Below are 13,558 nucleotides of genomic sequence, written 5' to 3'. Positions count from 1 at the left end.
CTCCGCCACCACGTCAACAAGTGTGCTTACTGACACTGCCAGCTGCCGAAGTTCGTCACGCCCATACACTCACACCATGCCCGCCGTCAAAGGTAAGATCGAAAGTTTTGCGTTGTGGCGGGGTCAGAGAAAATATCGTTAGGGGATAACACATATCATTAGTTTGAGAACCGTATTCTTCTGTCCAGTGTATCTCTCTGCGTCAAGTATCAGACTCACTATCTCGATTTCTACACTGACGCCTGTTGTCTAACACGTGGTTGAAGTACATCAACAACATTAACGACAAAATGCACTTAACGTGTGGAAAGTAAAATTAAGTCTGCAGAAAAATGTCCCTTGTAACTGAGGTCTAATGTTTACTTGAGAACCCAGTAGTGATGATTATTAGATATTATAGTATTACATTGGTATTGTGAAAAAAGCACTTTACTGTTGTAGCTGGTCTAGAAGGAGCAAGTTTTAACTACGTAACTATTTAGATAGTTGGTGTCCAACTCAGGGGTCTTACCCAGGTCAGAAGATATAAATGAGGGGCAGGAGATGAACAATGGGAGAGGATATATGAAAAACTAAGTCATGCTGCACAATTGTGTATTTGTTTTCTATACTTTTCTCTAATCTACGATATTGCTATTTATTTTTGTGAGATGTTTTGTAACCCTTTGGGTCTCAAATAGTTATTGAAATGAAACCATGTGAGAGTGCGAGGGGACATGTCTCTGAGCTCTCAACTCATCCCAACTCATGATATAACAAGTCGAAAAGACTGGGAACTGCTGGTTTAATCCTAGGCAGTGTATTATATTTCATCAGCTCATCACATGTTTTTAATGCAAAATCTTGATCTGCAAAGTAACAAGTGACTATAGCTGTCCAATATATGTAGAGGAATATATTTCCTTCTGAAATGTAGTGGAGAAGTATAGAATAGCATAAAATGGAAATACTCAAATAAAGTACAGGTATGTCAAATTTATGGGGAGAAGTGGGAAAGAAAACTTAGTTCCAGTTTATCAATTGTATAGTTTTGCTACTCCTCTTTTTCTGTTTTGATGTTAGCAGAATTTATCGATTTATCATTACAGTCTTACATAATATTGTCTGGAAAGGGCATGAGTAGCAGGGAGAGCAGTTTATGAATAAACTGAAATTACTTCATGTTATCACCCCCAGTTCCTGACACCCCAGTGGAAGTTCTTGTGGATCTGCTCACAAAAGCCAGTGAGATCGCTGCATCCAGTGGCAATGTCCCAGAAGAGTTGACAAGTCAATTGCATAAGGCTCTGGACATAGCCAGTGGCCTGGATGACTACCTGGAGAAAATGACCACGCAGGAAAGTGAACCTCTGGCAGAGATATATAAGTATGTCCTAGTTTTGAACACTCAATCATCCAAATTTCCAAAAAAAGAATAACAAGGTAACTGTTGGTAATGGCAATGTTAATTGTAGGAATACAATTTCTCATGACTGGGATCAAGTTCACAAAGAGGGCAAAACTATGTTCCGGCTTCCTAAGGAGTGCATCACTGGACATGTTGAAGGTTGGGCATTGACGTGTATAGCTACAGCTCAATGTTGGTATATTCACTGATATATACAATATACCATATAATGATGTCATGCTCTCTGGTGTGTTTTTGGCAGGCCAGACCCTGAAGATGCTGGTTCGCATGAGTCAAGCCAAGAAGGTCCTAGAGATTGGGATGTTCACTGGCTACGGAGCTCTGTCCATGGCTGAAGGGCTTCCTGAGGATGGTTGCTTAGTTGCGTGCGAGTTAGAGCAATACCTCAAAGAGTTTGCTCAGCCCATTTTTGACAAGTCTCCACATGGCAAGAAGATTACTGTCAAAACTGGCTCTGCAATGGACACCCTAAAGGTGAGAGAAAATTTGTCAAAAACTATTGAACACCTGCCAGAGCAGTTTTGTCCATTTTCAGAGATTTATTATAGGATTTATAGGAAGCTTTATAGGATTATAACATCTACAGTCGTGGAGACTGTGTGTTATGTCAAGTGCTTTGCATAATCAGGGCAGGCAAAGGTTAACACTGACTAATCAACACTGGTTTGTTTTTTTGGTTTTCTGGTTTTCTAACGCTCTCTTCTCCAGGAATTAGCTGCTGCTGGTGAGCAGTTTGACATGGTCTTCATTGACGCTGACAAGAATAATTACATCAACTACTACAACTTTATCCTGGACAACAATCTGCTGAGATTACGAGGGGTCATTTGTGTAGATAACTCACTGTTCAAAGCGAAGGTTTATCTTAAAGACACCACAGATAACAACGGATTGGCGCTTCGAGAATTCAACCAGTTTGTCTCTAATGATCCACGTGTGGAGCAGGTAACTTTCAGACATTAACTAACAACTGTGTGTGTGTATGTGTATTTGTTACAGGTATTCCTTTTTTATGTTAACGATTCCCATCTTTTTTAAAGGTCATTCTCCCTCTCAGAGATGGCATCAGCGTTATCTGCCGGGTGTCTGCAGCCTCCGAGTGTGCAAGGACACAGGTACTATTTAGATAACCCCAGTGGTCAGTCAGCACTGACATGGAATTATGTAAATGTTGTCATGCCTACACAGATGAAAGTTTCTTTGTAATAGCACAGTTCTTGCTGATAATGTGTGCTTATCATGTTTCTGTTTGTTAGAGTAAAATAACAGATGATGAGGTTTTCCGTGGGGTCAAGGGGCGCCCTATTCTCGATCGGATGCATCTTGATGGAAAGGTGGCCTACGTGACGGGTGCTGGTCAGGGTATAGGTCGAGCATTCGCTCATGCTCTGGGGGAAGCCGGTGCAAAGGTGGCTGTGATAGACGTGGACAAAGATAAAGCTGAGGCCGTGGCTAAAGAGCTCTTTCTTAAAGGTATGGCATGTTAACACAACAAATGTAGACTTGAAAATGAACTGCAAATCACCATCCTGTTCCAATCCATTTATCTATCTTAGTTTGAACTCAGGCCAGTAGCAAAATTCAAATGACATTGGACTTGGTGAGGTCACACAGGCAAAAAGGCACGTTTACATCTAAAGAGAAACTGTATTTAATTGGATTTTGATTTGTTTTGGTTATTTGACATATTGTTTGCAAACAAGCTCTGAACATTTTCAGTTTACTTACACACAGTTGTACTAGTTTCAGTATGACCACACATTGAATTCTTAATTTGAGAACCTATTTTTCATAATCAATTAATCTGCTGATTATTTTCTTGGTTAATCGTATGTAATACATGAGAAAATACTGAAAAATGATGTAAATTTCTCAGCTGTGGGACTAATAAAAGGATTATCTTAAAAAGGCCTACCATAATTTCAACAACAGACCAACAGTCCAAAACTTAAAGATTGTCTATTAACACTAATGTTGAGACATGCAAAAGCAGTGAATTGTCACATTTCAGATACTGAAAACAACAAATATTTTCCATATTTTCTTGAACAGTCAGTCAATGATAAAAATAGTTACTGACATGAGTCAACACATTAAAATAAATGTAGTTTGCAGTATTCCAATGACCCAAGTTTATCTCCGGTTTTCTGAGCAATGTAAAGAATAAATATACTTCGTCCCCAACAGCTGCCTTTAATTGATGCTATAACAAAATGATGATAATGACGTGATCATAATAATTAGGGATGCACCAATACCACATTTTTTCAATCCAATTACAAATACAAGTACTTGCCAATACCAAGTGCCAATATGAGTACTTATTAATGCCATTACACTTCGTACATTTATTTGAAAACGTGTTTTATTTTCATCAGATATTGTTTCATTCTCTGGCTGTAAGAAATTGCTGTGACTGATCCTAACCCTCTTTGTTTTTTTTAGATGTTTTATCAGATTGCTTGTGTTGAAAGTTCTCGCTTTCGTCCTTCCTCTTGACAACTTTGCAGAGCAGGGATTTTTTGGCTGCATTACAGTCCACTTTACTTTTGTCACCATCATCCACTTTAAAATACCTCCACACTGCCGACATTGCTCCTCCTTGCTCTCAATTAGCACCTGACCACCCAACTGAATGTCACGCTGCCGTAAAGTGGTATCGGGTGCTGTGGTATTGGGACCTATTTATGAATACGAGTATGAGTATAGGAACAGAGTATCGGACAGATACCTGATGCTGGTATTGGTATCAGTGCATCCCTAATAATAATTGTATTTTCTGCTCGTAGCTGCAATAGTTTTATCCCTCTCATGCATTCCCTACTATGAAATCCAGGTTGATGTACAATATAGCACTCTTCAAATGGTGAGATGGAGCAACAATCATAATATATGACAGACCAAGACCAAAGGAAAGCTGTGAAAAGTAGAAAACATAAACATAAAACAGATATTTCTTGAGAGTCCTGATGCAAAATGAAACACCTATGAAAATCTGCCAGAGTCACAACATTATGTGCTCCTCAGACTGGTGAAACAGACGCATCAAAGGTTATACTGATGAATGCGCCTCTCAACACTGAAGCATTAATGAGTAGAACGACATCAAACTAGGTTAATGCACTTCACATTTGTGCCAAAGACATTAACTGTCATTGTGGTCAGTTTTTGGTATGTGGCCAGCAGATGGCAGCATACTAAAGGAAAAGGTACAGTATACTTTGCTTGGTTTGACATATATATGTGATTTTTCTTTCTACTGTCCTCCTAGTGAATGAACTGTCCTACACAAAAAAACAAACAAGAGGAAAAATACCATTTGATAGCATTTATTGATAAATTCTATTCTTATCTTTCCATTTATTTTCATGTTTTTGTTTTTTGTACATCTAATCAAAAATAAATTCCTAAAGATCACTAAAGATACAGTGTGAATAGAATTCTAACAGGCATCTATGTTGTTTCTCTTGTGTTTTTTTTTTTTTTTTTTTTTTTGGATGCAGGTATCAATGCCATTTCAATCACAGCTGACATCAGCAAGTCAGATGATGTCCAGAGGATGATTGACAACATCGTTTCCAAATGGGGAGCGATCCACATCGCTTGTAACAATGCCGGCATCAATATGAACTCAGCCAGTGAAGACACCAGTCTAGAGGAGTGGGACCAAACCTTTAATGTCAACCTGAGGGGGACTTTCATGTGCTGTCAGGTAAGTATCACTGGATGTAAAAGACACCAAGAGTGAGTGTCAGACTGTTGCTGACATGGAAATAATTTATTCTTCATCTTATTACACTAGTGTGATATGCATTTGACACAGACAAAAACACATTTGTTGATGTAGGAACCCCATTAAATTAAGGTTCAAGTTTCATTTATGTTAATTGTTTCACTCATGAATAGGGACATGAGATTTTTACTCTTCACTGATACTACGTAGACATATTTTTTTTTTCCATTGGCCTTTAAGTTTTGAAATAGGGGAACAATTATAAAATACAAATTCTGCACCAATGCTTAATGCCACAATTTACTAAACAATGAGATACTCCACTAAAATCCTGTGTGGATTACTTTAATCTGAAGGCATCTTTTGTTCAACTGGTCTGATTTTACATAATCAGACTCAATGTCTCTGTTTAACAGAAATAAAACGACAACAGAATCAGGCACACTTAAAATGACAAAAATCATCAACTTTTCATGAACTAAGAACAACAGCCCAGATTTCAGCTGTGTCCATTCAAAAACATGTTTAAAAAAAGTTTTTTTTTTGTTTAAGGGCTTTAGTATTCTTAGTATTCTCTCACCCTACAAAGGAATACTTAATAATCAAATTTGATATATTCAAAATCAATGGCCAATTATGTTACCATGACAAAAATCATATCAGGCGATATCGATTATTATCACGATAAATATCAAATCAATATTTCTTTTAAGTATAAAGTCTGGTTTTTGGTCTTTGGTGACAGTTAAAGAAACCAGATGGTTATTTGTGGTTGTAAACTTTTCTTCATGGTCAGAACATGACAAACATCTATATATTGCGATATAAAAGTTATTGTTGTATAGCCCACCCCTACAACAAATGTGTAAACATGATGTTGACTGGACAGCAGTGATTATGTAGACACACTGTGCAGCAGATACAAATGATTGGAAGCCACAGAGCTACAATGGTAAAACCAGAATTTTAGTAAGGTATACTTCATTAAACATTTAAAATGGTGAATTTGTTCACTAATTACAAATATTTCTGCATTTCTGTCGTCAGATTACTTGTGAAAATATGCTGAAAGAGCCAAATTGATTCTTGATCATATATTCCTTCAGTAGTCTATTTCTGTCAAAACTAGTTAGAATATGACCTAATTACTGATGGTCCAACCAGCTTCAGCTGCTCTGTAGATACTAAATTTAGTTCCAAATTATCTAGTCGCTGTCAGTTGGTTGTGAGTATGCCCCACCACCCCTAATGTGCAACTTTAAAATCAACTCATGCACCAAATGCTGTTAAACCACTATGTCTGTCTCTAAGGATAAACTACATGTTTTTATGTTGATCTGTACTCTTTTGGTAGCATATCGGTGCCATAATAATAAGGTATTTAATGTGTCTCTTCCCCCCCGAAACCTTGCCTTAGGCTGCAGGTCGAGTGATGTTGAAGCAAGGATATGGCAAGATTATCAACACAGCCTCCATGGCCAGTCTAATAGGTGAGTGATGATTCTATTTCCTACACCCTCTCTCTGGAGCCCCTCCATGTCTGCTTTTAATCTCTCCATTTGGCGTGGAGAGTTAGGCTGAGAGGAGGAGGGGGAAGAAGTAGAGAGTTAAATACATTTGTGCTGCACAGCTATGTGCGGGAGTACACATCACATTAGATAGTTTTTATCATCAGACAGAAAGTCGTCATATCTGACTTAAGATCATCCTAGTTGAAATAAGGGGAAAAAAGCGTCACATACTTTTTTTCAGTTTTTGTGTTTATGAGAAAAACATTTAAAACAGGATTAGGCAGCTTTTCTCCTTTGCAACTTTTACCCCAGATAAGCTGTTCTGTAGAGCTGCATCCACCCCTGCATACAGTAAGCATAGCAGGAAATACAAAGTGTTGTGATTGCGCCTCGCTGAGGCGGTTTTGCATCATAATAAACATCCCCTCTCTGCGGAGCTGTCTGGAGGATGTGGAAGGCAACCTGAGGTCCAACTTGGGAAGGGAGGGTTCCTGTGCAACGGCAAAACCTCAGCCTGTGCCAGCGGCCTTGTTTGAACAGCGGAAGACACTTTTAGAGTTTTGTGAGAGCCCCAGTAAAAGCCCTGTAATTCGCAGCACTGGTGTAATATTCCTCCTCCAACAGGTTCCTCCAGAGGAACAGCAACACTTCATCAGCAGTATAGTCAAATCGCCAGTAAACCGCTGTGCCATATGGGCCCCAGTCCCGACTGCAGGGGCAATCTGTAAAACAGGAGCATGCTGGTAAATAGAGGCCGGCATAAAAAAAATGATCAATTACTCACATTACGTACAGTCCTTCAGGAATTTACTTTATTGGTCTGGACATCTGTTGTAATATTGTCATAATGTGTAATCAGATGGGACCTGTTCTAGCCAAGTGGAAGCCCAAAAAGCAGCCGTAAATGCCCAATTAAAATGCACAATGACAGCTTTTTGTCCATCTGCTGAATAGAATGTGTATGTGTGCCCACTAACACCCCCCCTCCACACACACACACACACACACACACACAACCAACCATCAACCACCATTTTTTTCCGAATGATGGCCAGCAGCTCAAAGACACCCAGACAGGAAATATCCCAACTGATATGGTCACACTTTTTTTGGCTGCTTGATGACCTTACTGAAGGATTTGTGACTCTGGCACACATACCTGCAGATCTCAGCTGCATAGTAATGTACATTAGCACCATTCTGGGAAAAGAGTGCATCATTTGAACTCCTTATCTGCTCAGAAGAATTCAGAATGTAAAGGCGTGCCTGATAAAGAGCATGTTTTCTTCCACTTGAAATGGGCAGTAAGTAGCAGGGTGAATGTTAAAGAGGGCTTTGGAGAATGCTCTCCTTCTACCTCCTTTTCCCTTCTCTGCGGATTACTACTCTTTAAGACGGCAAAAACATCAATGCAGGTTTATTTAAAGGATGAAGGCATTTTCTGAATGGTATTTTGGGGCCGTATCATCAGGTCTTGAGCGAGGATTAGTGCTGTTAGGCATTTTGAGCTGTGTTTCCTGTCCTGATAAGTCGGATTTCACCTTCAATCTGCGTGTAAGCCCTGGGCTCTGCTCCTCCTCGCCTGCTCCTCTGAGGTCCTAGCCTACCCTTATCCAGCCCTGCCCAGCCCAACCTTACCTTCTTTTGCTATCTCGCCACACGAAACAATCCCACACAACCAAACTCTTCAGCTATGACAATGTTGTCCTACATCTCTTACATCTTTTCAGCACTTTCCACCTTCTACTTGCATCCTGCACATTTACCTCCTTTTATCCCAGCAATGTATGCGGGATGCTCCGGCCTTTTTTCTCCCCTGGACCAGTCCCTTCCCTCTTTGCAGCTGGCCGGTATTTATCATCCTGGTCTCACACTGAAGCCATTTGGCAGTCAGATCGGCAGGTGATGAGGTTAACTACTAAAGTTGTATGTAACTTGGAGCCTTCCTTGTGATGATTAATCAACCAGCAGAAAATGAGCCCCTGTCCCGGCATCCCATGCAGTGTGCAGCATCTGTGATGGTCAAGGCAAACAAATGGCTCCCTGCCTTTGTTGCTGAGGACAGAGCATAACTGGACATTATAAGCAATTAATTTTACATGGCTTCATCTGCAGAGTCCCCCAGCAGCTAATGGAAGAGCTTTTATGTAGTGTCCACGAGAAACTGCATGGGCTGCAATATAAAATGTGTAGGTTGTTAGCCCCCTTTGAGAAGAGAGCTATTGTTATTCTCTTTTTTTCACGAATAAAAAATGAAACAAAGAGAATATTTCAATGATTACCTGAGGATTTCATACCATTATTAATGATGCAGTAAATGCTATCTTTATGAATCGCTGCACTTTCGGCCATTTAGGGTAACTGATTTTCTTTTCTCTAACCCACAGTCCCCCATCCCCAGAAGCAGCTTTCCTACAACACATCCAAGGCCGGAGTGGTCAAACTGACTCAGACTCTGGGCACTGAATGGATTGACAGAGGAGTGCGCGTCAACTGCATCTCACCGTAAGTGCTGTCTATTCTTGGCTCGCTTCTCCTTTATGCGTAGGTGCCAAAACATGCTGGTCCACCTTTTGAGTGTGTGAAGGGATTGAGCTGCAAAAGGAAGTGGTGATTAGTGTGTTTGCTTTCATATGAAGAGCCCCCATTTGAGAATGATGCACTAATTTAAGTCCTCAAACAATGCATCAGTGCTTAATTAGATGACGTCTTGTGGGATGAATCAACCAAACACTTGCTCTAATTGTTCTATTCAATTAGGGAATCAAATTTGCAACCTCACTCCAAGTGTCGCTGCAACAATAGCGCCTTGTTTGTATCTATTTGTCTGTGAAGCTGAGCAGTAGGAAGAAAAGGAGAGAACACAGGAAAGGCTGTATATGTGTGTAGAAGGGACTGTGTGTGTGTGTGTGTGTGTGTGTGTGTGTGTGTGTGTGTTTGTGTTAAGTGGAGCATCCCTTAGCCCCAGCCATCCCTGAGCAAATCCGTCCGGTGGCACCGGGCAAGCCAGGCCCAGTCACAGCCCCAGAACAAAGCCCTCGCACACGCACTGCGCTCAGCTTTATTTATCGGCAGCTTGTTTGCTAATTTTAATTTGCAAAGAAGCAATTCTCTCTCCCCTCGCTAACTGGGTGTCTCAATGGGCTGCTGATTTCTTTGAAGTGACAGTCGGTAAATATGCATAAAAAAGGGACACAATTAGCGCTCACGAGGTTGACTGGAGCCTGATTCCATTGGCAACTTTAGCCGCAGCGGTGATAAGCTGCATTATCTAGAAAATTGGCTGAGGGAAAACAGTACCTCTGATTGCCAGGAAAGGTTCCAGATAACAGGGCAGCTGAAGAGAAATATAATTGAGGTGGAATATGTTAACCAAGGTGTCACACGCTCCTTGGAAGTGCTAATTTAGCCAAATGTTGGAATTCCATATCAAGGCACCGGGATACATCGAACAATGATTCAGGCCTCACAGCTTTTAGTCACTGTCATATCAATTGTGTATAAAGTCAGAAGTCATCTCACATTAGGCAGAAGCAGGCGTGTTGACATATTTATTCAAATGTAAGCTCTGTGATATTTTACTGGAGGAGATAGAAGGAACTGCATTTGTTGTGACACAGAGCTATTAGACAGCCACAAAACTAAAAGCGGCACACCTGTTTTCTTAGGAATTCTATCTAAGCACTGTCTGAGAATCAAAGTAACTCAAGAACATTTCAATCAGGAATATGAGGGAGTTGCATATAATAAGTAGTTAACCAAAGGCTATGAGCAAATTATGCCAGACGTCCCTTCATACCCCTGGGCTCTTCCTGAGATGTGCCAGTCATTAAAGTGCCACCAGTCGCACAGTAAATATCAGAGATGCCATGCCATGCCCTTTCTTCAAAGGATAATTGGGTTTATTTTTGTCACCAAAGTGGTGGCTCTGAAACAATGCTGTCACTCCTGGCTCTGAACTGTGATGCCTTCTGATTTCATTGTGTGTATGTGTGTGTGTGTATTTTTTTTTCTTTCCTCTTTCCCTCGCACTTTCTCTGTCTCTCTTTTCAGGGGGATTGTTGACACCCCTCTCATCCACTCGGAGAGTCTGAGGCCTCTGGTGCAGCGCTGGCTGTCAGATATCCCTGCTGGTAGACTGGCTCAAGTGACAGACCTGCAAGCTGCAGTGGTCTACTTGGCATCTGACGCCTCCGACTACATGACAGGGCATAACTTAGTCATAGAGGGTGGGCAAAGTCTGTGGTAGAGGGGGTTAGATGAAGAGATGAAAACTTTTTTCCTCTTCACTCTCCTGGGATTAGTCTCAGAAATAGGTGGCATTCACATTGTATCCCTGTGACACATTCACAGCAGTATTAGTTTAAATTTTACTGGATGTTTAACTTTTGGTCAGCCACCATCTATCTTATGGTGTGGTGAGATGAAGGTTTGGTTTGCTATCATATGTTATGGCTGTGGCACACTGAACTTTTATGTGGAAAAAAATAACTGTATCTTGTTAAGTAATAAAAGCAGAGTAACCACCACCAGTCCTCTTGTCACACAGTGGAAATTTGCTGACTTGTTTGAGAAAAGTCCAAGAGTGAAAAGGAAAACTGTAAGTGTTCTTTAATACACGTCCAAATTGTTTTGTCACTGTTTCTGCTGCATATTCTCTAGACATTTTTTTCATTCTGTTTAAACTCAGTTTTGTTTTTGAATGTGACTGTTAGTGTTTGTCTTAAATGACACTGTAAGAAACAGATCTTTTTCTATTGTATCAAAAATGCAAAAGCAAACTTTTTTTTTTGTAAGTACATTTTTGTAGCACCACTCAATACAAATGCAGTTCAAAGTGCTTTACAGGACAACAAAGGAATGAGAGTTTGGTATTGTGATGAATAAAAGGAAGCTTCTCTGCATGATTCACTATATGTTTGATTTTACATTACAAACAAACACGCATATCTAATCTACAAGATCTGCTGTATATGTTGACACAGGAGTAAAACTTGTTATTAGCTTTTAAAAGTTCTTACAAAATCACAGAAAGTGCCTAATACAAAATGATTTGTTCAGTGATAGCCACCAGTTACATGCACACCAGAACAGGACACCAGCGAGTTGTATTATGCACTGTCTGCACCTTGACTTACCTCCCCCCCGGACTCTTGTGTACCATATGCAGGATAACAGCATCCCAGTCCTCCTCTCTCCAGCTCTTTCTTGCCAAATGGTCCCCACAAGTGGTGCTTGTGAGCGCCATCTTAATTGCTCCATTAACTGTTTGTGTGCTGAAAAACAATACTTAAAGGAGAGGTTAGCTGAGGACATGACCCCAGTCACTGCAATTATGTGAAAAGTAGTGGCCAATTAGCACTCCTCTGCAATGTGACACTGTTGGTGTTTATGTGAGCAACTTCAATTTCTCACTGTTAGTGACCGTTTTCTGATTTACATAATTGGGGGATTGGTCATTAATGGGGATGGCGTGTGAGAGGATCCCATTAAGATATGGAGTGAGATCTGATCATCTCCTCTGCTCTATGCTATTTATCTCCAGCTGTATTGGCACATTAGGAATTATTGGGATTCTTATCCTCATATTTTATGGTAAAACATCAAACTTTGGCACAGCATGTGCATGCAAGATTTTGCAGAATTGCTCAGAAGGCAACTTGCCTTTTTGTAGGCAATTTCCCCATCTTGCCACTGAGGGGCAGTATAAAGACAGGCAGCTACAGCACTCACAGAAGGAGACAAAGTTACAAGAAGAGGTTATCACATTATTTGCTATCATTTAAAGGTAATAACAATGAACTCTGCCTTATGTGTATGTGAGGAGATAATGATAAAATAAGAACACCTCTCCAATTCTAGTCTGCAAACAGCTCAGCATTAGAGACAGCGAAATGCTGAATAAATACTAATATATTTTCAATTAAATGTGGTTTGATAGTGGACACTACTACATTTCCAATGCATTAAAAATGTAATTATATCCATCATTTCTCAAGGGGAGATTGGAATAGTTTTTAAAGTTCAGAGAAAACAAAGTGCAAATATGAATCTATAACACTGATAAAAGTGCAATATACACTAGCATCTACAGACCAAATCTTTACTCAGGACAAATAGGATGAACTGTTAACCTGAGTGTTTTTCCATCAGTATTTTTCAATGATAAAAGTGACACTGAGATATAATATGGTTAGTTTTGACAGTTACTGCAAATACAAGTGATTGTTTCATCCACAAGTCTATCAGAAGGGATGCAAAAAGTACAGCCTTTTTACTCTTAGTCCTTGTGTTTCCAGCTATTTGCTGTTATCATGCAGTGTCTAAACTGTTGTTTTGCCATCATGTTTTGCACCATATTAAACTCTTTCAAAGCCCTCTTGGAGGGGTCTTGTTTTCCTTTTCAATTGCTGCCAAAAGAGCCAAATCTATAATTTGAGCAGCAAAATGTGATATCCCCTCAAATGCCATAGCCTGCTTCATGAGGTGTAAGTGATCTTGAATCCATTATTTATGACCTCCTTTTGCTACCATTACACTGAAGAGTGGGACCCTGTTGTACATAGCGCTGTTGTGCTAAACAGTTCTCCAGCAGAAAAAGGCACTTGCGCCTTCACACTTCAAATCAGCTTTGATTAATGCTCAACTCAGTCACGGCATGCAACATTTTACAGCGGCAGACGTTTCAGGGGGAGACCTGGGTCGATGCTGAACAACACAATGAGGCAATAGGTGTTGCTGAGCAGGCTGTGTCCTGGTGACAAGAATGCCCAAGGGTTTATGGATGACATATTAACATTTGACAATATCAATACACTTATTGATGGATTATAGCGTCCTGTTACATACCCACTCAGTGAGGTGTTTGAAGATGAAATGTTATCCCTAATAAATTGAGCTGAGCCC

General features: G+C 40.2%; 1 protein-coding gene across 1 annotated transcript; it reads left to right on the top strand.

Annotated features, from left to right (window-relative positions):
• Nucleotides 1–11,547, top strand: zgc:113054 (uncharacterized protein LOC541322 homolog). Its single transcript, XM_018698965.2, has 11 exons — nt 1–92; nt 1,177–1,366; nt 1,455–1,546; nt 1,650–1,882; nt 2,117–2,353; nt 2,449–2,523; nt 2,665–2,881; nt 4,912–5,120; nt 6,559–6,631; nt 9,040–9,157; nt 10,706–11,547. Exons 1-11 carry the CDS (start codon nt 77–79, stop codon nt 10,899–10,901), a joined length of 1,656 nt encoding a protein of 551 aa, XP_018554481.1. The 5' UTR covers nt 1–76; the 3' UTR covers nt 10,902–11,547.
• Nucleotides 11,548–13,558: the final 2,011 nt, after the last annotated feature.

This window comes from Lates calcarifer, linkage group LG12 (genome assembly GCF_001640805.2).
Source record: "Lates calcarifer isolate ASB-BC8 linkage group LG12, TLL_Latcal_v3, whole genome shotgun sequence".
Taxonomy (NCBI): Eukaryota; Metazoa; Chordata; class Actinopteri; family Centropomidae; genus Lates; species Lates calcarifer.
Note: the sequence above shows the minus strand (reverse complement) of the source record. Positions and strands in the feature narration are given on the sequence as shown.

What these genes read in the sequence shown, in the direction of transcription:
- zgc:113054 (XM_018698965.2), top strand. An exon ending in CCTCTGGCAGAGATATATAA is followed by an intron (nt 1,367 to 1,454) that starts GTATGTCCTAGT and finishes TGTTAATTGTAG; the next exon opens with GAATACAATTTCTCATGACT. An exon ending in CGCGTCAACTGCATCTCACC is followed by an intron (nt 9,158 to 10,705) that starts GTAAGTGCTGTC and finishes CTCTCTTTTCAG; the next exon opens with GGGGATTGTTGACACCCCTC.